This window comes from Caloenas nicobarica, chromosome 3 (assembly GCF_036013445.1).
Source record: "Caloenas nicobarica isolate bCalNic1 chromosome 3, bCalNic1.hap1, whole genome shotgun sequence".
Lineage (NCBI taxonomy): Eukaryota > Metazoa > Chordata > Aves > Columbiformes > Columbidae > Caloenas > Caloenas nicobarica.
In genome coordinates this window covers 47784117-47806894 of record NC_088247.1, presented here as the reverse complement: position 1 = coordinate 47806894, position 22778 = coordinate 47784117, and the positions used below count along the sequence as shown (strand labels likewise).

The 22778-nt window shown below is 46.8% G+C and overlaps 1 protein-coding gene across 1 annotated transcript in view; it reads left to right on the top strand.

The window, feature by feature from the left end:
• The first annotated feature begins 10536 nt into the window (after positions 1-10536).
• Positions 10537-22778, top strand: part of SCML4 (Scm polycomb group protein like 4) — a 44023-nt gene continuing 31781 nt past the window's right edge. Inside the window, exons 1-3 of the mRNA XM_065632679.1 lie at positions 10537-10692; positions 17349-17478; positions 20228-20428. Coding sequence (XP_065488751.1) covers positions 10537-10692; positions 17349-17478; positions 20228-20428 — 487 coding nt within the window. The remainder of the gene's footprint in view (positions 10693-17348; positions 17479-20227; positions 20429-22778) is intronic.

The window sequence follows — 22778 nt, the reverse complement described above, 5'->3', positions numbered from 1 at the left end:
CTTTAAAGTGAGGTAGCAGCTTTGTGAGTCTTGTCCATTTATGGCAGACACTGATTTAATGTATCCTATAAACGTAAAAACTATAGAAAAATGGGGAAGGAAAAAGGCAAGCAGTTATAAAACAAGAGGACAGAGTACTGCCAGGCAAGTGAGGGGGGAAAGATACGAGTATCAGCCAATTACATACTCAGCTGGAGAACTGAAATGGCCATAATATAAATGTTGCTCATTTCCCATTCATTTGTTCCGAATCTTTGCCCCTGAAAATTTAACAGAGAACAGAAAGGATCTGTGGCTTATCAGTGATGAAAGCATCTGGCTTCTCCCCGAGACACAGGAGATGAGAAAGAAAGTAGCTGCATTCAAAAGAGAAGTTGGTGCTTTCTTTGCTGGTCTGAAGGCTGTAGATAAATAAGACATTGCTTTGTGTGCCTGTAGTTCAAGGAGGGTTAGCTTGTTAACCGCACAAGTTCCCTGGTAACAAAGCTAATGGCAGGAGGGGACTTCTGGAAAGCAACCTGTAAATTACACTGGCCAAGTGTGTGTGATCAGAAACAAGGGCGTCTCAACTAGCAATCACGTGGCGAAATATGTGAAACAGGACCAACTTAAATTTAATTGCCGGTTCAGAATCACAGCCTCAGTTTTATGGGCTGAAGCTCTATCAGGGCTACAAACATTCATGTATTTATAGAAAGATTTGTTCCAGTGTCATGTTATTAATTAATAACAGACATCCTGGCTATCTTTGCATCTCCAGCATTCAGAGTTTGAGCTGGGGAAACTGAGGCTAGAGAATCTTGGTGTTGGAAATTGCATCTGGTATTTCAGGGAGAAAAGAGCGATGTGCTCTGCATTACAGCCCTCTCGGTCACTGGAAAAGTCACTTGGTCCTGGACTGCAGATGGCCAGAGGCAGGGCAGCGAGGAAGCAGGTGGAGAGCCCACGGGACATATCTTCAGCTGATTGCAACCTGGAAAGGTAGCAACCCTCCATTACACCTCCCTACACCCAGAGGGATGCTGGTGGGGGATGCAGTGTCCTGTCAGCCTCCTGAGCAGGAGTGTAACAGCCTGCAGATGCAATGGGGGAGAGGACCTACCTCCTTCGGAAACCTGCAGCCTGTCAGCACCGACAGAAGGACTCTCAGATGAGGTGGGGAAGGTGAGGGATGCTTGGCAAATGGTAATCCCGAGATTGCAAGTCTGCAGGAGTAACTGCTTTTGCAATAAATACCAAACTTAGAACACTCAGCTCACAGCCTCAGCTTTCCACCCTGCCTCTCCGGGCTTGCAGAGGGAGTTTTGCACAGCTCCTGGACTGCTCCTTCAACAGCACACTACATTTTACCATCCTCAGGATTTCAGGACAGGGGATTTTAAGAGACTTTTTATAGAAAACTGAAATGGCACCTCTGCATACCCTGATGCTGAGGCAGGAGGCCTCGGGGTAGTGAGGGGAGGGACTCAAGTTGTTTTGCTGGCACCTTGTCTTGCAAATGATAAACCACAGTCTGAGGTGAAGACCTGCCAGAGGAACTCCACCCTCTCCTGCAGCTCCTGGAGGTGGGAGACTGAGTCCAGGTGCTGCTTTTCTTCTTGTTTCTCTGCAATATCAGAAGTGGTGCTAGTAGCTCCACATAAAAGAGAAGGAACGAACTGCCTTTGTTTTTTCATGTTTTTTGTGCACATTTGTCTTGACCACCTCAGCAGAGCAACCCCTGCCACTCACATGGCCTTGTCGCATCCATTTTCCACATCTTTCCTTTGGTGCTCTGCCCATGCTCACGCAGTTTCCATAAAGTTTCGTTTCCTCAATTCCCCGCCACAGGCTATTTGTCTGCAACAAAAACGTCATGCCAAATGAAGAAAGGTAAGATCAGGAGGCAAGGATGGGCTGGGCTGCTCCTGGGGGTCCCATTCTCGCCAGAGTTTTCAAGTTCTTCTGGCTCATTAAGCAAACCTGAGTGAGAGGGGGCACGCAGCTACTTCTCCACCTGCTGTCACCAGGGTGCTATCCTTCAAAAGAACACCTCCTCAAGGACAGCACTGTCACTGCTGCTGTGAATTTAACTTAAAATATAATATACTTATCAGGCTGTAAGATGACACTGGGAACCATTTTTCCTTTCTTTTACCTTTAGTAACAAGGAAAGGAGGAGACAGCATCAACACTTTTTGTCTGGATTTTGAAAAATCCTGTGCTATTTCCTACCAGCTCCCTGCTCCTTCAGTAAGAAACCCAGACTATGAAAAGGACTGGAGGGCAGGGTACAGCACCAGACACTGCTTGTGTGATGCCTGGTCCTTTCCCATCACAAGGCAGTGACTGAAAATATCAACCACAGCTCCGCAGGACCTGCTGCCAGCAGCTGAAGAGCAAGTCTGCTGCAGGGCCCCTTCTGAACGGGCTCTGCCACTCGTGAGCCTGGAGCAGCCGGCAGAGCACCCGTGGCAGAAATGTTGCTGGGTTTCTGCTGCACGGGGACATGTTTGCGAGAGTAAAAAGGTATTTTCTTATTTGAACCCAGTTTGATTTGGATTCTTCGGCAAATTATTTAATAAAGCACCATGAGATTGCTCTTGCAGTGTAACCTGCAGCATATTCTGCAGCTGGAGATGTGTAAGTAAGACGGGCTGAAACTAGCTGCAAAGAGAAATGTGCTGTTTCCAGAGATGTGGATGGCCAACAGCAGTGTGCTAGCCACCTCCAAACTGACCGCTGCACCTCCTTTGGTCCCCATGAAGCAGAGGACAAACATGGAGCAATTAAAAGAACAGCCCCAGGAGGGAGTTTCCTAAGCAGAGGAGAGAAGGATGCTTGGTTTTTTTGTAGCTTTTTGCCCTGTAGCTGCCTGATTCTGGTATCTGAGAGAGTGTCAGGTCTGATAAGAGCTTTTCCCAGCATAGGAACTTTTGTATTGTATCTTCTGCTCTCACTATCTCATAAGACAGGTGGCCAAACACCTCTGTCTGTTACACATTTCCACCGCACCTGCAAACCTTCATGCCCCTTGCTCTTGTCCCTCCATCAGGTCTCTTTGAAACAAGTCAATGAGTCTAGAAGTCATATGGCGAGTGAAGGAGAGCACGGGCTTGTGAATATATGAACCCTTACTCTGCAGGAAAGTAGGCTGAAAAAATGCACACCACCTCTTCTGTGGCTCAGACACAGAATGACGACACTGAAGTAAAACTTGCTTATCTCGCCCTCGCATTTCTCTCTCCCATAGTCTCTCTGGCTGACGTGGTGGTTCTAGGGCAAGGTAGACAGAGTCTGTGCAGTGATGGATGCTGATGTATGCTGTTTGGGATGTTACTACTACTTTCAGTTCTATCAAGGAAAGTTAAATCTCCGCTGTGCTGCAGGGAGAAAATGATGTATGACTACCAGCTCTAACAGAAGATTATGGCTTGTTCAAAATCCGTCCCAGAACAAAAACACATTCACTCTTCCTTGTATCCGCTTACAGGCTTTGCTGGAGCACTGCTCCGTGTAGGGAGTCCTTACAAATACCTCTTTTGAATACCTAAGGATCAGCCTCCTTGGGAGCGGCTCCAAGCAGAAGAAAAAGGTGTCTGTATTTTCTGCAGCCTTTTCTGAACTACTTGTGCGAATGTTTAAAACACGAGAGAGATGGCAAAATTCAGCTGTTCTAGGAACTAAGAAATGAAACATATTCTTTTGTCCAAGTTAGAGGTACTGAAATATTTTGCCCACTTTTCCTTGAGAAGCAGCATGTGGCGGTGGTTGGGACATCAGTGACAGGAACAGAAGGAGCCTGGACCCTGCCATTATCTGGCCTTGTCCTGAGCATGTCACTTCACATGCCTGGTTCTCCTCCTGCCTCCCCGAGTGGGTGCTGTGGGACATGTGGGAGAAGTGAGACACTGGAAGAGTAGCAAGTTCCTCACTCGGGACTTTGCAGGGAGTCTGGGACAGGCCAAAGAATCTCAAGTCTTTCTAACCTGTGAAGCCTGAGTTTCCACTTCCAAAAAGGCAATGATTTCTTCTGCAGTCCAATGTACTGGTAACTAGAAATATCCTGAACACAGGATAAGACATAACTGGCCACTGTAGATAGGCGTAAGTGGCCAAGGGTGGGATTCACCTGGCCATTGCAGATATCTAGATCTGATCTTGTGTTCCTGGGCTTACTTTATAAACGGAAGAAACATGTATATATCATGTTTAACAACATCAACCTCATTGTAATATCGGGTCCCAAATGGGATTAACTCTGGGTTAAGACACCTAGATAAAGGTGTCTACAAGGAAGGGACAGACTCCGTGATAGTCACCTTGCACCTGGTCAGTGGACCCTGGAGCCACGGAGCCCACCATAAAGTACGCCTGTGTCTGGGCAGCTGAATGACTGCACACTGTCAGCCTCGTTGACTAGATCTCCACTGACACCACGGGAGGCCAGACATCAAGCACACATGGAGAGACATCTGTGTAAGGGTGTGAATGTAGGCATTTAGGTGTCTTAATTCGTTACGGATTTTTTTTCTATAACTAAATCTGGTTGCCTAAAATAGTCACCTAGTGCCACCTGAGGAGACCTGAGGTGCCCAAGACATTCTGGCAGACGTGGCACAGGGTGTAAGAGAGATCACATCTGAAATGACCAGAAGCACCTACACTGATTGATGAACCGAGGTTTGAAATTAGGTGGGTTAAGCGCCGTTCTTGGTTCTCATAGCTACCACAGATACTTGTGGTGTTTGTTTCTTTAATTATTGATCTGGGAAAACGGGCCTTTCTACTCAAATCCTGTTGGCTGGACGGTCTCAAAGGTTTTATGTGGAAATTGGCTTCCTGGGGTCAAAATGGGCAAGAGAGTCCCTCAGAGAAGTGTCTTCTTCTCACTTCAATCCCCAAAGCAATAGGAAAGGAAGGAGTGGAGCTTTGCAAATTGCCATAGAAAAACTTCATTCTGTGGCTGAAAATTATCCTGACCTTTCTTCAAGCAATGGTGAGATGGGTGCTCTCCATACAATGTCATTAGACAGTCACATCCAGACATGCAGAGAACACTGGTTCAATGCTTTTATTAGCAAAAATTCCTACTGCCTGCTTCACTAAACACTTACCTTTTATGTAATATGTGGTGCTGCTTTGGTGTTCATGACAAAGAGATGTGTAACGCCTCATGTCCCAGAATACCACCCAAGAGGAGCACGTAGGTGTAAAGCTTTGCTTCCAGATCAGGCTATGCTTCTCATTTTGCTCACCTGCTCCGCAGGCCGTCACCACCGAGTGGTCACGGTCAAAGGGCTGCCCTGCTGTGCACAGAGAAGGAGGGGAAAATAGTCCTGTTACTGGCTGAAAAGTATCCCCTCCCTCGCATTTAATAACATGGTATTTCCCCACAGAGTGTGCTTTCCTGAACAACAGCTGAAGGAAAGACAGACAAGATTACAAGAAGTTCATATCTTTCCCACATACGCCTGTTGGGTATGTAGATCTAGGAGACATGAAGCTCTGCAGGAGGCAAGAATTGGAGGCAGGGCTGCAAGTGCTGGCAGGGACTCCTGGGTCAGAGTCCTTCTGCAGCTGGGACCCGTGGCTGTACCGGGAGTGCAGGGCATTCTTCAGCTGCTGTGAAACAGGCACGTTTTCTGCTCCACTGCGCTTTTGCAACTTCCTTAGGCTTAAGGCATGAATAGCTTGTTTAATCCCAGTCCAGGCACAGGTTTGCATGAAACCTGGTGTAAACCAAGTTTAAATGATCATACTCTGAAATTACCAATATAAAATTTAATGTGATATTTTTGCCTTCATCCCTTGCAGTTACTGGAGTGCAGGTTAAAAGCTGCATTTATGGCAGGCATTAATTTTTACTAAGAATGGGTCTTTGAAGTCCATCAAAAATACTCAGCTTGGGTGGAAACGCACTGTAGCCACCTGCACTATCAGCTACAGTTGCCAGCACAGTCAGTTGTGTTGCTAATCATGCAGCATATGCACCAACACATCACAGAATCACAGAATCACAGCATGTTAGGGATTGGAAGGGACCTCAAAAGATCATCCAGTCCAATCCCCCCGCCGGAGCAGGAACACCCATGTGAGGTTACACAGGAAGGCGTCCAGGCGGGTTTTGAATGTCTCCAGAGAAGGAGACTCCACAACCTCCCTGGGCAGCCTGTTCCAGTGTTCCGTCACCCTCACTGAGAAGAAGTTTCTTCTCAAATTTAAGTGGAACCCCTTGTCTTACTGTTGGTTGTCACCGAGAAGAGCCTGGCGCCATCCTCGTGACACTCACCCTTTATATATTCATAAACATTAATGAGCTCACCCCTCAGTCTCAGCCCCAGCTCCCTCAGCCTTTCTTCATACGGGAGATGCTCCACTCCCTTCATCATCTTTGTGGCCCTGTGCTGGACTCTCTCCAGCAGTTCCCTGTCCTTCTCGAGCTGAGAGGCCCAGAACTGGACACAATATTCCAGATGTGGTCTCACCAGGTCATGAACACATGATGCAAGGCAAGCACAATTCAAAGTACAGGCTGTTAGAAACACCCTACAGGTCGCCAGGGTTGGTCTAGGGCATGTTTTTCTTCTCTCCAGCTCTGGCCTTCCATGGGGGCAGAGTGCCATGCACATGGTGCTCCTCGGGGTCCTCTGAAGTCACAGCAGAACCTTTGCTGCCCGGAGGGAGAAGACTTCATCCTTCTACAGCCCTCGCCTGGGCGTTGTGGTGGGGACAGGTGTCTCCCAGCTACCCCCTCTATGGGATCTGATGGGGTAATGTGGAAGGCAGGGTTGGAAATTAAATTTCCAGATGACAACGTTTGAGAAAGATGTAAGGAAAGGTTACTCTGTGTCTGGCCCTGCATTAAGTGGTGAGAAGCCATGAATGTAAAGCAGTGTCCTGCTGCTATTTTTATGCTAACAGTAGGAAACTGATAGGCCCAGGTCAGGCTGAAGTTGCACCATGCTCAGCCATCCGAAGCAGCGCCTTAGGAAAAGTACAAGGGCAGGGCAAACATACGCTGATTTCCCTCCCAAAAGACTGTCCTGGGCTATTTGTACCACAGTGATTTCCTGAACTGAGGAGGTGCCTTTGTTAGTAGCCTGTAATTTGCTTCCTTGAATTTGCCCTTAAATTGCATCAAGCTCTCTTAACTTGCCTTGAAGCCAACAAGCTTTCCAGCAGCTGAGCTGTGGGTCAAGCCCAGGCTGTGGCAGCGATCAGAGCTGCCCCAGGAAAGAACTTCTGAGCTAACACCTTGACTTCGTTGGGGGAGTGGTCAGACAAGCCCTTGTGTTGCTCCAGGCTCTCTGGCTGACCCACAATTTGACTGCATGTTTTTCCAGCCTGTCCAAGAGCTTTCTCTTGGCTGTAAGAGGAGGTCATGCCATCACCTCTGCATGATAGAGGCAGTTTTTGCTTGTCTACTGTCTTCCTGCACTGTTGGGGTGGATACTTGCCTTCCAGGATCTGCAGCAGCGTAACAGAGTAAATGCCACCAAAGGCACCCTTCATTTCCCTTGGCATACAAGAAAGGTGAATCATGTCACAGCTGGGCTTGTAATTAAGTGTAATAACAACAGCTTTTATACCGCAGTTGACTTCTTGTCTTTGCTGTATCAATTCAAACACATTACATTGAGGTTATCTTGTACACAGTCCAGTTGGGTCTTGTGTGCTGGCACATGTGGCAAGGAGTTTTAAGAGGTTTATGCCAAAGCACAGTTTTGCAAGTCTCAGAAGCAGAGATAGAGGACAAAAAAATTGTGATAGCTAATATTTAGTGTGTTTCCTGACTGCCATGTGTTTCATACCTTACCAGTTGCGAAAGAAAGCAGCATTTCAGAGAAGTGCTTCAGGTCAGCGGCCCTTTTGCTTTGGGAGCTGTTAACCCTCAAAGTTTCTGAGGTGCCACCACCTACCTCTACCATCAAAGGAGAATACAATAAAGGCAACGCAGTGTGGTGTTTGATGCAGGTCCATACCTCCTGTCTCACAGCTTCGTGCCCACCAGTGGCCCCTGCCATGGGAACCACTGCTCTTCCCCAGGCAGGGAGCAGACCTGGGCTGGGCTTGTCCTCCTCAGCCTCTGCCAAGCTCCTCTGTGAAAGTTCACATTGCCAGGCTTTGTTTAAAGCAGACCAAGATGCAAAGCCTGAGGCACTAGGCTTTAATAGTGAGGTCTTGTGCCAAATCCAGTGTAATCCTTGCATTTCCCTTCCCTGCTGAACTCCCTGCCCACAGCCAGCCTGTAATATAACATCTTGGGGACATCTTATTTTGGGAGGTGGAAGAGACAAAGGAGGGAGTCCCTCAGAAAGCACAACAGGGAGGAAAATGCATACCACTGAAGACAGAAGGAAAGTGGTGATGCTCAGGATAGACAGAGCTTTTCCATTTGACTCCTGCTGTGACAAGCATCATGGTCTTAACCCTGAAAGTACACTCTCTGCAGTCACACAAGGCTTCTATTTGGGAAAAATCAGAGTACTATGGCAGCCTTTCCACTGGTTCCCAAGCTGGTTGAGCATGCCTAGAGAGTGTAACCACAGCGGCCCCAGACAACATGTTGAATTAGGCACTGCAGGTGTGCTCCGATCTGATGTTAGACATTCAGCGTTTGCAAGAGAGTTTTAGGCAGCTGATGCTGAAGACTGGAAATTTTATAGTCAATATATGTCCTACCATCCATAATGGATCTGTCTCAACTGAGCAGATACCTCTAGTGTTTAAAAAAAAATACAAACCACAAAAAACAACAAATAGCCCCCTCCCCCCCAAAAAAACCACAAAAAAGAAACAAACAAACCAAAACAAAACAAAACAAACAAATCCCAACAAACACCCAGTTTTTAATATATTGCAAAGAAATGCATTTACTGGAGAATAAGGCTGAGAGCTCTCTATTTTTCTTAGCCTACAGCAGACCATGTAAACTACTGACTAGATAACACCAGAGAAGTGAGTCGCTTGTTAGTCAGTCATGCTAACAAACTTTTAACTAGGTAAAACATACTTGCCTTTGAAGCAGAGAAGCCGCCAGCTGCAGACACTTGTCACCAGAGGCTCCTATCAAGAGATACCCTTCCCAATATGTGGGTGAGCAAACCCGATTTCATTCTCAGCAATGTCAGCTCTGATCAGTCCAATCACATTGGGTTCTGAAATTGTGAGATTTGAAGTGTAGTGAGAAATTTATAGATTTTACAGTTTGTAGATTTTGTAAAAAGTTGCAGTTGCTTATAGTAATAAATAAAGATTTACTTGCACTATGTTTTCTGAGCTTAGAGGATGCTCTTGGACCATATCTTTAGGCTTTTCTCTGTAGCTGAGAGGGCTGGAAGTCTGCTCTGTAAAAACAGAGAGCAGAGAGCCTTCTGTTATCACTGGCCTGAGGGAGCATGAAATTGAAAACGTCAGCCATCACAAGGCTTATCATAAAAGCATGAGAATTACTTAGACCCTTATGTCTAGCAATGCATGCAGGCAGGACTGGGACTAGTATTCTGCCCACGTGCAGGAAAGCAAGTGCCTGAACAAACCAACATTTGAAAATGTATTTTTGCAGTTGTGTGTGTTGTTTTTTTTGTTTTGTTTTATTATTTTTTAAATTTTATTTTATTTTTATGATTTTTTTTATTTTTATTGACCTTTGTTAGCACGTGACCCTTGCCAGAAGCTGTGAAGAATGCTCTATATTCCCTTGGTACTATGTGTATGGCTGTATATTTGTTTTCTTTATTAAAACCCGGACAGAGGAAAATGGAGCACATTCCACTCCATTACCCCTGCTCAACTTCATCAGCTGCATGTAGTTGTGGTGAAGTAACAGCTTTTGAGGGAGTACATCCAAAAGCCCACTACTAACATGCATGGTAATAGATGCTATAAAACTGCAGAGAGTAAATGTTTGGCAATTCTCTTCTAAGGTTTCTACCTAGTGCTGGCAGCCTTGTGGTCCAGTTCAGCCTCTCTGCTCAGGAGTGCTGCACATGAAGCAAAGTCCATTTTGGTATTGGTAGCACTTCTGAGGTGAGGGAGGATTTGCAGAACCACAGAATTCAGGGAAAAAAATCAGGTTGGCAGGGACCTCAGGAGGTCATCTCCTCCAAGCCCCTTCTGAAAACAGGCACTGACTGATGGGTGCAAGCTGGTGCCTTCATCACGCCTACCTGCAGGATGCAAGGTTAAGGTGGCTGTTGTGGGGTTCGCCTATTAGACATCTGCAATAGAGACCTCTCCACCTGGACCAGCTCCCTGTACTGCATTCATGGTCAGTGGAGAGAAACGAGCATGACAAGGGTTTTGTCCCACTGTGGAGAAGCTGAGCCAGCTGTGGTCAGGTGAATCCCCCCCAGGAGTGCACATCTGTGGAGTGTTTCTTGCTGCTTTGTGATCAATGGTAATAGGGAAAATGGCAGCATGAGAAAACTGCCTTTGGACGAAAAACCTAAAATGAAAAATAAATAAAAAGCTCTTTTTTTTTTTTTCTTCCTTTTTTTTCTCTCCCTTCTCAGGAAGATGAGCCACCTGCCCCCCAGCCCGGTCCCCGGGGAGATGCAGTCCCCCAGAATGGTGGGGAGGAAGAGGGGGCGGCCCCCGCTCCAGCCGGCACCCATCAAAGTGGCCATTCACAACCTCTACTCGGCACCAGCTGGCGCTTTGCCGGTTGCCAAGATCCCAAAGAAGAGAGGGAGAAAACCTGGGTACAAGGTAGACACTTGATTCTCACACTCCTTCTCCACCTCCTGCTGGTTTTATTGCATTTTCTGCAGAATTTCAGGTGAAATGCAGGAATGGAGGCAAAATTGTGCAAGCGTGGGGCAGAGCAATGTAAAGAAAAGTAAGAGAAGCCAGTTTGCCTTCTACTGGAACTGGTGCAAAATAGAGGGAATCTATTTTTTTAAAGTCTACAGTATTGTAATTTGCACTGTTTGAAAATAACTTGTTTCCCACAACGTTGTGTGAGATGTCTGCGCACCTTCTGGAAAGTGTCTCTTTCTCATTTGTCATGTTTTTCTTCTCTCTCACTAACAGTTATTAGAAATGAAAAAAAATGAAAAGGAAAGGAATATAGGGGAGTGGGAATAAAAGGAGAAAATAAAGCTAATTTCCAAAGGAAAATAAAAAGGGACGTTTTAGAAAATAATGAGATTTCCCCTACTGAGGGAAAGGCAGTTTTGATTATTTTTCTGCTCACCTGGGGGGAAAATCATGCCCAGTTCTCAATGCGACCTTGGTGGGCAGGCAGGGCTGAAGAAAGAAAGAAACCCTGAGTACCTTCAGCCCTTCACGCGCAGCTGGTGGGCTGGAGCTGTGTCCCCCCCCGGTGGGCTCAGCGCTGGTAGGAGCAGGGCGACAGTTGCGCCTCAGACCGGGCAAAAATGGGACTGTGATGCTGAGGGGAGGGGAATTTAATCTGGGGAGTGAAAACAAGCTTCATTGTAGTGAGGGGTCTTGTTGTTGGTAGATTGCTCGGTTATTCTCTCCATCTCTGTCCGCAGCTGGCTAGGGGTGCCATATGTGTTTGCTGTGCCTGTTCCTTGTTTTTAATAGGAAGGGGTACAGACATGCAGTCCATTACAGAAGGAGGGAAAATTGCTGACTGTTAAAAAATAATTGCTGCTTAAGTTCCTGATGTTAAAACAGACATGTGAGTAACAGGGACGGTGCATGCACAGGGCCTGCCCCAGCCTTCCCCGGAGCAGGGCTCAGCCCCGGGTGCTGCCCGGCTCTTCCCCGGGTCTCTCCCGGCTCACGGGAGGCAGCAAAGCCCCATGGGCTGGGTGCCGTGCGCAGGGACCACGTCTCAGCTCCTTGGGTTTGGGCTTTGTCTGGAGCAGGCTATGCTTCTTGTTGCCTTCCCTCCTTTTCACCACCTGCCAGACCTTCTTCTTCTATCCTCCAACCTCCATCTTCCCTCCTCTCTCTTTTCCAGGCAAGCCCTCCTCACCGTCCCTCTGCATCCCATTTCTAGAACCCCCTGCTCCTCTGCATCCCTCTGGACAACACCTAATGCAGTAGCCATCAGTACCTCAGCCCTTAATGAGTTCTCCTCATCTTCTGCCTCCTCTCCTGTCTCTCTCTGCTCTCCCTGCTTCATTCATACCCCTTTCTGCTATGGAGGCACATTCTGAAGTGTGTTTCAGCATGTACTGAAAACAGATCTTTCATGGCTGAGAAACAGTTCCAGCTGCAGTTTCCCATTTCTTCTGAAAAGCTTTAGCTTTGGTAACATGAATGATCTAACAGCAGCAGCCGAGCAGAGCCAACCTGACAGCAGGCTCAGGTATCCCCCTTGGAATTACTGCAGAATTTTAAAGCAGTAGTCCAAAATAGAGCTGCATGTCTGAGCTAACACTGGGGCAAATACTCCAGTGTTTTGTAAAATGTGCAATATGTAAACACTTCTTATTTTTTCTCTTCAGTATTAGGTTAAAACTCTGGGACAGAAACATCTGAATTGGTTTACTTGAGTTACTTGTTATTACCAATAATTTAAATTATTATAAGCAACACAGAGTCACTTATAGGCTCTTTAGAACAAAACCATCCAAGTCTGGGATAATACTACTTTGGAGATTCGGTGAAATTGAGTCCCTGAGATGATTAGATGATCTGCCAAATATCACAATGACCTTTATGCAGAGATTCAGCAGACCCCAGCCCATCTGCCCCTGCTTGTCTTGCTGACCCCCATTTCTTATTCCTGCATTTACATTTGATTTGTAATTTGAAAAAAAAAATAGAAATTGCTGGGGAATGTGTTTTGTTCCACCCCAAATGCACCCATCCACCTGTGAAAAAGCCTTTCACCAGTCGCCACATATTTGTAAGTGGGGGAAGAAGAAGGGGGAAGAAGAAAAGGGAGAGTTAAATTTTCTAAAATGCTGCAGTAACATTGCACTTTGGACCTAGGTGGCCGAGCAGTTGATTGCTGTTGCCTCCTCCTTTTCCAAAGGCAAGCTTTTCCCCCCACTGGGTACCATACACTCCTCCTCCCCATCCCCATCCCCAGGGTTTCAGTAAGGAGGTGACAGCATCCCTTCTTCAGCAGTGAATCTGGGATGATGTTATTTCTCCATGAGTGGCTGTGAGTAAAAAGACATCCTTTTATAACCGATGGCTTAAGTTTCTGGAGCTGACACTCATGAGCTGCAGCATCCGAGGCATCTGGTTCTGTTTATTTGCGCTATAGGATTTGTACACTGAAGCAACATTTTCTGTGAGGCGCCTTTGTATGCTCTGCGCTCAGCTGAAGTGAACCCCTCTCCATCAAAAACACTTCCCTAGTGTGAGTCAAAGATTACAATTTTTGATGGGGAACTCTAGCTCGATTTAATTAGCTCGCTAATTGCATGACTTTCGGATACCATGAGACTTAAATGCATTTTAAAAAATTACTCCCTGCCCAAATGGCTGAGGACCAAATTCTTTATAGCAACCAGATAGCTGAATTATTACAGAACAGATGGAAAAATACTTCTGAATTTTTAGCAAACTAGGAATTTACAGCCTGGATTTAAATTTATTTTGACCAAGATGTGAATAACAGACATTTGTAATCACATGCTCTTTATAGCCAGATGACCCATTGCCTGTTTTCATTGATATTAAAGTAAATATCTATGTCTTCCTAAAATGACATTTCATCATGCTTCACCACCAGGCAAAGTCCTTTTCCTTGCTACCCTGTTTATTTTTTCACAGCTTTGGTTATAAAATTTCATCAGCTGTTTTTCCAGAAACTGTTTTGTACCTGATGTGAAGCTATTTGCCATAAAATGTTACATTTTCCCTAAACACAATATTCTAACTGTCTTAATCTCTAGGAAAAAAAAAGCCTATTCTGGCAGCCGGGGGAGAGGTTAGTAGATGGATCGGTTTTATTTCTCTGGCTGTCAGTGAGGGGCAGCCCCGAAGAGCTGCCTAGAAAGCCCACAGGAAGGAAGGCTTTGTTCGCATCGTGGTAGGATTTGCAGTATTAGAGGACATCGGAGCAACATGCCTGTGGGGCAGCGCTGCAGCAAAGACCACCGCATCCCTCCCAGAGAGGAACAAAGCAATGGCCCCATCCGAGCACCCCAAGGGCAGTTTGTTCTCCTGTGCTACTGCAGCAGCTCCCATCTGGGGAGGTGGCACCAGGCCAGGGTTAGTTGTCAGCTGGGACCTCACAAGCTCCTTGGCAGGTGGGTGGGCAGTGAGAGTTGCCTAGCACAGGATGGTGCCTGGACTGACATTTTCCATTACAGGGCATAGGTTCTCCTGCTGCCTTAGAAGTCACTTTTAATGATGACAAATAAGCAGTCAGGATTTGGACACACTGGGACTGAGATTGCACAGACAACCTTAAAGTGCCCTGGTTATTCACCTGTCCTGTGGTACAGCCTTGGACTTCAAGGTTACACATGCTCCTCTTAAGTTTACCTGCCTCATTCGCTGCAGAACACTGAGTGGATGTAGGAGGCTGTGGGCAGACTCGCCTGCATCATTTGCTGTGCAGAAGAAAGCTATTGCATGGCACAAGAAGAAAAGGCGAAGGAGACCTTGGGCTGTGTTTTGCCTTTGCCAGCACGGTGCTGACCATTCTCTGCCCTGGCGACTGAGCTGAGCCCTGGCTTTCTCGTGCTGAGCCTCCTTACCCACAGCCAAATGCACAGAGAGCGCGAGGTATAGCCAAGGAGCCCCAAACATGTACTTGGAAGCTCCACTCATCTTGGTGCACATCTGCATGCACATCTGCAGGGGCTGGAGGTGATTGTCTCTCCAGCAGCAAGAGTTTTCATGGCCAGGAAGTCCTCTGTACTCCTGGCTGGAAGGACACAGGTCTGCAAGGATGGGTTGAAACGCAGCATTTTCTAGCAAATGTGCTGTCAGGACAAGTGAGAACCAACACAAAGGAACTAGGAGCCATAAACATGAGGACCTGTGATCTAACTGGTTTAAGAAAAGTACAGCCAAGGTTTGCATTGTGGTTCATCTTTTTTTTTTTTTTTTTTTTTTTTTCTGTGTATTTTGTTATACAAGCTGGCAGAGAACTTGTTCAGAAGAGGAAAAAAAAAAAGCTATCTGGGAAATGTTCTTCCCCCTCTTTCACTTTTTTTTTGGTGTGAGATGACAGAAATACCAGCTAGATTAATCCTGACTGCTCCGAAGGGGTGTGCAACTCATAACAGAAACTCCAGGACTCAACAGGGTCCTCCCCATCCATGGCCACTGTGTACTCAGACAAGCCAATAGTCAGCATCAATGGCAAAAAAGCCCATGTTCTCTCTGCATCTAATGCACTGTGACTTTGGTGAAGTAGGCACACTTATTTCCTACCCTAAATCCCTGATCAGCTTTCTCTGATCTCTTTTCCATGGTAGAAAGTTCATAAGAGTCAGGCGGTCGGTTGTACATCTTGTTTTAAAGAAAACATTGCCTTTTATATCTCATGCTATGCATATTAAAATTTATGACGTTTGACATTCAAAAGCTGATTTGAATGCCTTACCACAAGGATTTCCCAAAGTGCTCTGACAGATTTTTCCCTGTCTCCTTTTCTCTCTCTCTTCTTCAGTATTTCTTTTCACTTTCATGTGTATGCACTCTCTACTGCCGAGCTCTCAGTCAGTCAGCTGGTTTGTTGGGTTGGCTTTTTGATAGAGGAGAATCAGTCCAAGAAAAGACATTTTAAAATTAAATACTTTGAGATTTACACTTAGTGATATTCAGGGACTACTCAGAGTTTCAGTGGCCAGGAGGTATTTAAGCCGTGTTTGCTAGTGTACTGTCTCTTGTAATCAGGCATTATTTTACTTTGATCTAATGAAGGCACATTCTCTGCTACCCCTAACAAAATGGCATTTATATGTACCCAGAGGCTGCAGAGCACATACTGCTGCAATTTAGTCCGCAGTAAACTGTTTGCTAGAACAGCAAACTACCAAGAAGTGGCTTCCAAGCTAGAGAGTTTACACAAGTCTTGCCCTCTGTTCATTCGCTCTTGAACACGAGCCTGCCTGGGTCTCTAAGAGCTGGGGAACAGGCGGAGAAGGGGTTCTCCTGAGAACTGTCCCACCTCCACCGGGCTGGTGGTGCTGGTGGGGCAGCGCACACTCAGGTGGTGTACAAGGTTCAAGGGCTGGAAAGGGAGCTGGGATAAGCCGGGAACTGGGATAAGCCAGTAACTGAGGAATGATCCAAACTCCTGAAGATTCAGAGACTAAAAACTCACTTGAATGGCACCAAGTCCAACAGCCTTCCCTCTCCCTTCCCCAGCTTCCTGTTTTTACCATTACACTGAAATGGTGGCCATTATTTTAGACAGTTGTAATCATAGCCATGGACAAAATGAATCCTTATCCAAAATGACTTCTACTCTCCAAGACTACTTGCTCAATGCTTAGTTCGTAGGTAGTGGTCTGGCTTCATTTCTACCTAAAGTATACCTTATACATTATTTCTGAGAGAAGTAATACTCCACAAATGTAACAGGGCTAAAAAATCCTTTTCATTCTTACGCTTGTCACTTATAGCATTTTTACCTTTGGCTGCTGAAAAACAACAACAAAATCACCTGCCAGAAGAACAGCTCAGTGCAATATATGTAAATATATAAACCCGCCAGCTATGTGCTTGGTGTTCTGCTTTGCCCCCACTTCCCTTCATTGCCAAAGAAAAAGTGAAAGTGGTACCTTCAGGTCACATCCATCACATCAGCCCTTTATAATTATGAGGACCTGATCATCACTTGACACGTGAGATGTTACCAGGTACTGGCAGCATAAAGACACAGTGATATTGCACTATAAATTTTACTTCTCCAAGCTGGGCTGCAGGTCATGAAGATTACTGGGTGCAACAGTGCAGCAGTTTGTATTTACAACCTGCTAACAACACACTATGGACCACGGTCTGAGCTTATTTACATGGGTGTCAGCCCAAAGTAGCCTCTTGGTGCCACTGGATTTACACAAGATTTACACCCCTGTAACCAAGAGCAGAATTTGGCCCTAAATTATGATGTAGTTAAAGACCTCGTGTTTCTGAGTTGCGGAGAATTGTTTACACCCACACGAAATGGGCCATAAAATGCCATTGCACTGATTTGTTAGACTGTTAGACCCAATTTGCTCAGGTGTAAATAACTACCCGTGGGTGGCATAATATTTGCATCCCATAACTTAAGGCATTGCTGTCTGCTGCGAATCAGTCAGGCTTCAGAATCCGGTATCCTCCCGGGAGTAGAACGGATGCTCCCGGCCTGGAGAAAGTGATGCAACAGCAGATTGCTAATGAGTGGGAGTCCACAGGGAGTGACATACCCGGACAAAATTGGAATATCTTGCATATACTTTCATTACCCAACCGATTATTTTTTGCAGCTGAAGTCTCGTGTCCTGATGACTCCCTTAGCGGTCTCTCCACCGAGAAGCACACCGGAGCCAGATATTAGTTCAATCCCCCAGGATGCAGCTACGATACCCAACTCAGCCACCCCACAGGCTCTCACAGGTACCAGTGTCCGGTGCTCCTGGGCCAAGGGGTTAGCAGGAACCAGGGGCTGACAGCCAGATGTTGTGCTTTCCAGAACAGGCGGAGCTCATGAAAATGGGGTGTTTGCAGATTAGACTGACCACCAGTGGCAAAGAACAGAGGTGTCCTGTAAGATTATATTACCACTGCCATGGGTCAAGTTTAGTGGAGGTGTCAGATACATTCCTCTTGAAATGCAGACATCAACAACCCATGAATGCGGCCATTTTATACTCAACACTGGCCCCATCAAAGGTGTTGCAATGGCCTGACTAAACCCTGCTGTGAACATGAAGCATCTGTTACAGCTGTGGGTTGAAGGAGGACAGAGGAGCCATGGTCTGACTGTAGGCAGGGTTACCAGCACATAAACTCCAATGCCTTATCACAGCAACAGACCTGGTCATTTCTGACCGTAGGCAGGGAAAACATGGGCTTATTCTTTTTTTTGCTTGTATTACCAGAAATAACATAGGCAAGTGCTTTTAAACTGATGTAAATAAGAAAAAAATCAACAAGACAGTTGATTTACCCTGAGATTTCAGCAGAGAAATGGATTAGATAACATTAGAATCTAAACACAACACATAAATCCCATTATTTCTTAGCTGGGATGCACAGAGGAGAAGTTTTCCATCTGCTCTGGTAGCAGAATGATACTAAACGTAGCGACGATTACAATAATAATATATTTTATTCTCATTTATCCCTTCACATGCAAAGACTGCAAAGCGCTTGGCAAACATTAGCCAAGTGGTGTTTCAAAGCACTGCCCTGAGAAGTGTGCCTGGGGCCGCTTTTGGAGGAGGAAAAGGTCACTGGGGGGCTGCAGAGGTGGATGCTCCGTGGGCCGTTTTGGGCTCTGCAGATGCAATGTCCTGCACGTCCATCTGCCCATCACCGTGCCACCAGCACCTTCTCAACAGGCTCCCACCAGAGCAGGGCTTGCAGGAGGTCGAGGCAGGCTCAAGCCAACTTTTACCTCCCTGTCTGCGCTGAAAGGACCGTAGGTGACCCCATTCCCAAGCGAGGGACCCAGCATGCTGCCTGCAGGCTGCAGGGTCCCTCCTGCAGCGGAACCCTGGACAAAACTGGTGGCTTGTCATGGCAGAACCCACATCCTGCAGATTTGGCAAGGTTTGGCACGGTGGCACACCAGGAAACCTGTGCCCTGACAGCCCCCTGCAATTCATGCATGCTGCTGCTGTCTTTAGTTGTGTTACCCCTTTGTTTGTTTGGCACTTGGAAGGTGTAAAGTGCTACATAATGATAAGTATGATTGCTATTATCCTCCTGTTTACCCAGGATATACTGCTGGAGCCCCTTCTGCTGTTCAGTGAGGGATGGGGTAACAGAGTGTGCTGTGACAGTCGCACTAGATTTTCATTACGGTGATGCAAACTGTAAATTATTTGCAGCTTTACACAGCTGTCATCATGTCCTCCACTCTGCTTGATGGGGTTTTTTTGTCACATATCTGATTTCTGTCAGAGGATAATGTTATATTGTCTGAGAGATGACAGCTCAGGCACACTCAGCCAGCTATTATAATATGTCTCACTTTAGCCTGACTTTAGGCTGTGTCTTAGTCGCCCCTAGTTACCAGAGCGTTATCTCCGCTTCCTCCAAGAAGCAGTTAGTCTCAGCCAAGCTTAAAATAAGTTCATGACAGTGAGAAGAGAACACTGATTTTTTTGGCTAATGTCAGCAGGCCTGATGGCATGTAGAAAAACTGCCTTTGCAGGCAATGGCATGTGAGAAGGGGCACGCAGGTCTTGGCTGTGGAGAGGCTGGGGCATCCCTCACCGAACCCCTGTGTGGCTCAGCGGTGCACCTGTGGTCCCAAATGGCACTGCACGCCTTGAGCTGATGCAGTTTGCAGAGTGCTGGGTTGGACACAGAGGGTCAGGAAACTCCCAAAGACCAGAGTCTCTGCCATTGCACTGTGCAGCTCAGCACAGCACAACCCTCCAGAAATTACAGCTGCATTTATCACAGAATCATTTTGGTTGCAAGAGACCCTCAAGGTCATGGAGTCCAGCCATTAACATAACACTGGCACTAAACCATGTCCCTAAGATCTACGCATCTTTTAAACACGTCCGGGGATGGTGATTCCACCTCTTCCCTTAGCAGCCTATTCCAACACCTGACAACCCTTGCTGTGAAGAAATTTTTCCTAATATCCAATCTAACCCACCCCCAGCACAACTTGAGGCTATTTCCTCTCGTCCTGTCAAGGTCAGAAGTGGCAAGAAAACAAAGTCCCCCAAAATTCACCTCAGAGCAGTGCTTCTCAGAGGGCCTCTCAACAAACCAGTTTAAAAACACATAGGGAAAACAAACAAACAAACAAAGCCAAAACATGCCTCAGGCTGGAGTTACCCGTTGCTGTAAGGTCACCCCTGCTAGTCACTGTCCCGCACTCCTTGGGCATATTTTTTGGTCACCAGCTGCACGGACAAGGTAGTCCGCAAGACAGCAGACCCCAGGCACACGGGAGCTTCTTGAGTTGCCTGTAGCTTTATCCTCACCTGTGACACAGAGCAAAGCTCACTTCACTTAGGCCATTGGTGATCAGTGCGGGGAAGCCTGGCTGTGCCATCGCAAATGGCAGCAATTCACCGGGAAGAGCTTGCAAAATAAATAGAAGTGTATACAGCTAGCATTTGCTAGGGTGCTCTCAGGGACATTTCGTAACAACCTTGTTGGGATTTTGTGTCTACAGTCTGCATTTATGTCAACAAACAAGCAAACCTGGGGCCGTACCTGGACAGAAAAAAAGTGCAGCAGCTCCCAGAGCACTTTGGGCCAGAGCGACCGGCGGCGGCCCTGCAGCAGGCTGTGCAGGCTTGCATCGACTGCGCCCTCCAGCAAAAGGCGGTCTTCTCCCTCATCAGGCAGGGCTACGGAGGCGAGATGGTGTCAGGTAAAGCATTTTTGTAAGGGGTTTGTGGCCAGTTGGGAAGTGCTTGAAATCTTAACCTGATCCTCAATCCGGGACTGTCCAAGCTGTCCCCTTCACATCAGCAGGCTGGCAACCAGCTTCGAACACCACAGAATCACACTGAATCATAGAATGCTTGGGGTTGGAAGAGACCTCTGGAGACCATCTAGTCCAACCCACCTGCTAAAGCAGGTTCACTGAGAGCAGATCACACAGGAATGTGTCCAGGAGGGTCTTGAATGTCTCCAGAGAAAGAGACTCCACAACCTCTCTGGGCAGCCTGTTCCAGAGCTCTGGCACCCTCCAAGTAGTTTCTCTTCATATTCAGATGGAACCTCCTATGTTTCAGTCTGTGCCCTTTTTCCCTCCTCATTGCCTTTGTGAAATGAGCTGCTGCAGGAGTTGGCTTGGTGTCAGATGAAAGGGTATGGGTAAGGAGTACTGCAGCAGTGACTCAGGGGAGGAGCAGGACCAGCCGCAGAGTCCTGTGCTTGCTGGTCTTTGAAACTGCTGAGGCCAGACATGTGAGCACAGTTGTTCATGCAGCCATACAAGGACGAGCAGCATTGCAAGCCTGCTTTGTGCCACACATTGCCACCACATGTTTGTCTAAAGGAAAACTCGCACAGAGTACAGCTGCTGGTGTGTCCTCTGCCTGCAGTTCACGAGCCAAAACAGCTCTCAGCTGTAGGAATTGCAAAAGCCCTGTGTCAGTTCTCCATATGGCAGGGCTATACAAATATATAAGAGAGAATCAGAGATCAGAGGGAGCTTCCTAGGAGCTCGTCATCTTCCTGCAGTGACACCTCTTGCTGTGTCCTGACGAGTCTCCCATGTCCCATTCTGAATCCCCCGGCCCGGCTCTCAGACTGAACATGAACTTTTCTTTTAATCACAGCAAGAGTTCTGTGTCACTATGTTGTTTAACACATGGGGATGCAGTGGGAATGAAACAATGATGAGAATACGGAAACAATGGTCTCCAATGAGCTGCCATAGATGAGTCAGGCATGAACATGAAGCCAAGGACCGCAAGTCCAATCAGTTTCGCAGGGACCACAGCAGCTCAGCTGTGCCATTGGGACCCTCTTGTGTGGGAGACCAGGCTCTGGCCCTCTGTGCAGCATATAAATCCTGCTTCCTCCCTTTCCTCTATTTCTCTCTAGTCACAGGTGTGTCTTCCCTAAGGGACACCAGAAATACTCTAAGAATGATCCAGATTTGTTCACAGAAACACAAGACTGAAGCAATTTAATGCAAGGCTTCATTTTTTCCTGGTTCTGTGTTGCATATATGACTTTCATTAGAAGCAGGAGAGTCACGTTGTGCACCAAGCCTGCCAAACCCCTTGGTCAGTTCATCTGAGCTGGCTCAGCTTCAGGTACCTGAGCTAAAAGCTCCTGGTCAACATTGCTCCTAACTTCATGCCTATTCTAATCATCAAGGAGGGGTGGATGGCCTCCTAGTCATGGTGTGGCTCTGAAATTGCAGCTCACTCCCAGCCCAGCAGCAGCACAGACAGATTTTGTTGTGGGCTTTCCAGTCTTCCCATGGCTTGGCTCACAGATGCTCATCCGGTTGTGGAGCATGATCCTTTAGAGCAGCTCAGGCCAGCAGTAAATCTCTGAAGTTATCTCAAAGAGTATAAGCCTAAAATTGCAATTTATACTCGTTAGTAGTGACTAGATGCTGTAGGACTGGAAAAAACCTTCCAGGTGGTAGAGTTCAGGCAGCTATATCATGTAGTCCTCCTTGCAAACCTATTGATATCTGAATGTGTCCTGCTACAACTGATCCTGGTGGGCCTGTTATGACTCCTCCAACTCTCTCATGGCTGGGTCCTATGCCCTTTTTGATTCCTGGCTATACATATTCCCTGATAGCTTTGTCCAGGAATTTTAATTGCTCTGCTCTCACCCTTGAGTTCAATCTAAGATGTATTTCTGGAGACTCCTCACCTGCTAGACTGAAACACACAGTTTCTTTCAGGTCTCTCTACATTGGGAGGAAGATCACTGGATTAGGGAAAGAAGCGCAAGTGTCTTCCCACAGCCCCACGTAGCAGAGATGGTGATGGCTACAGTGCCACAGAGAAACTCTCTGTTCCCTGAACATTGCTGTGGCCTGCCTGTGCACCTCTTCAAGTGTGAATTTAGCCTTCTGGGGCTGGGATGACCAGAATAGTGCCCATCAATCCAGCCCAGGTTTCACCAGGACTTTATATAGCAGAATGGACACTCCCCTGTCCCTCCTGGAAATCCTTTGTTCAATACCTCCTTGAAATATACCTGACTTTTCCATCACGGTGTCACCTTGATGGCTCGTGGATATC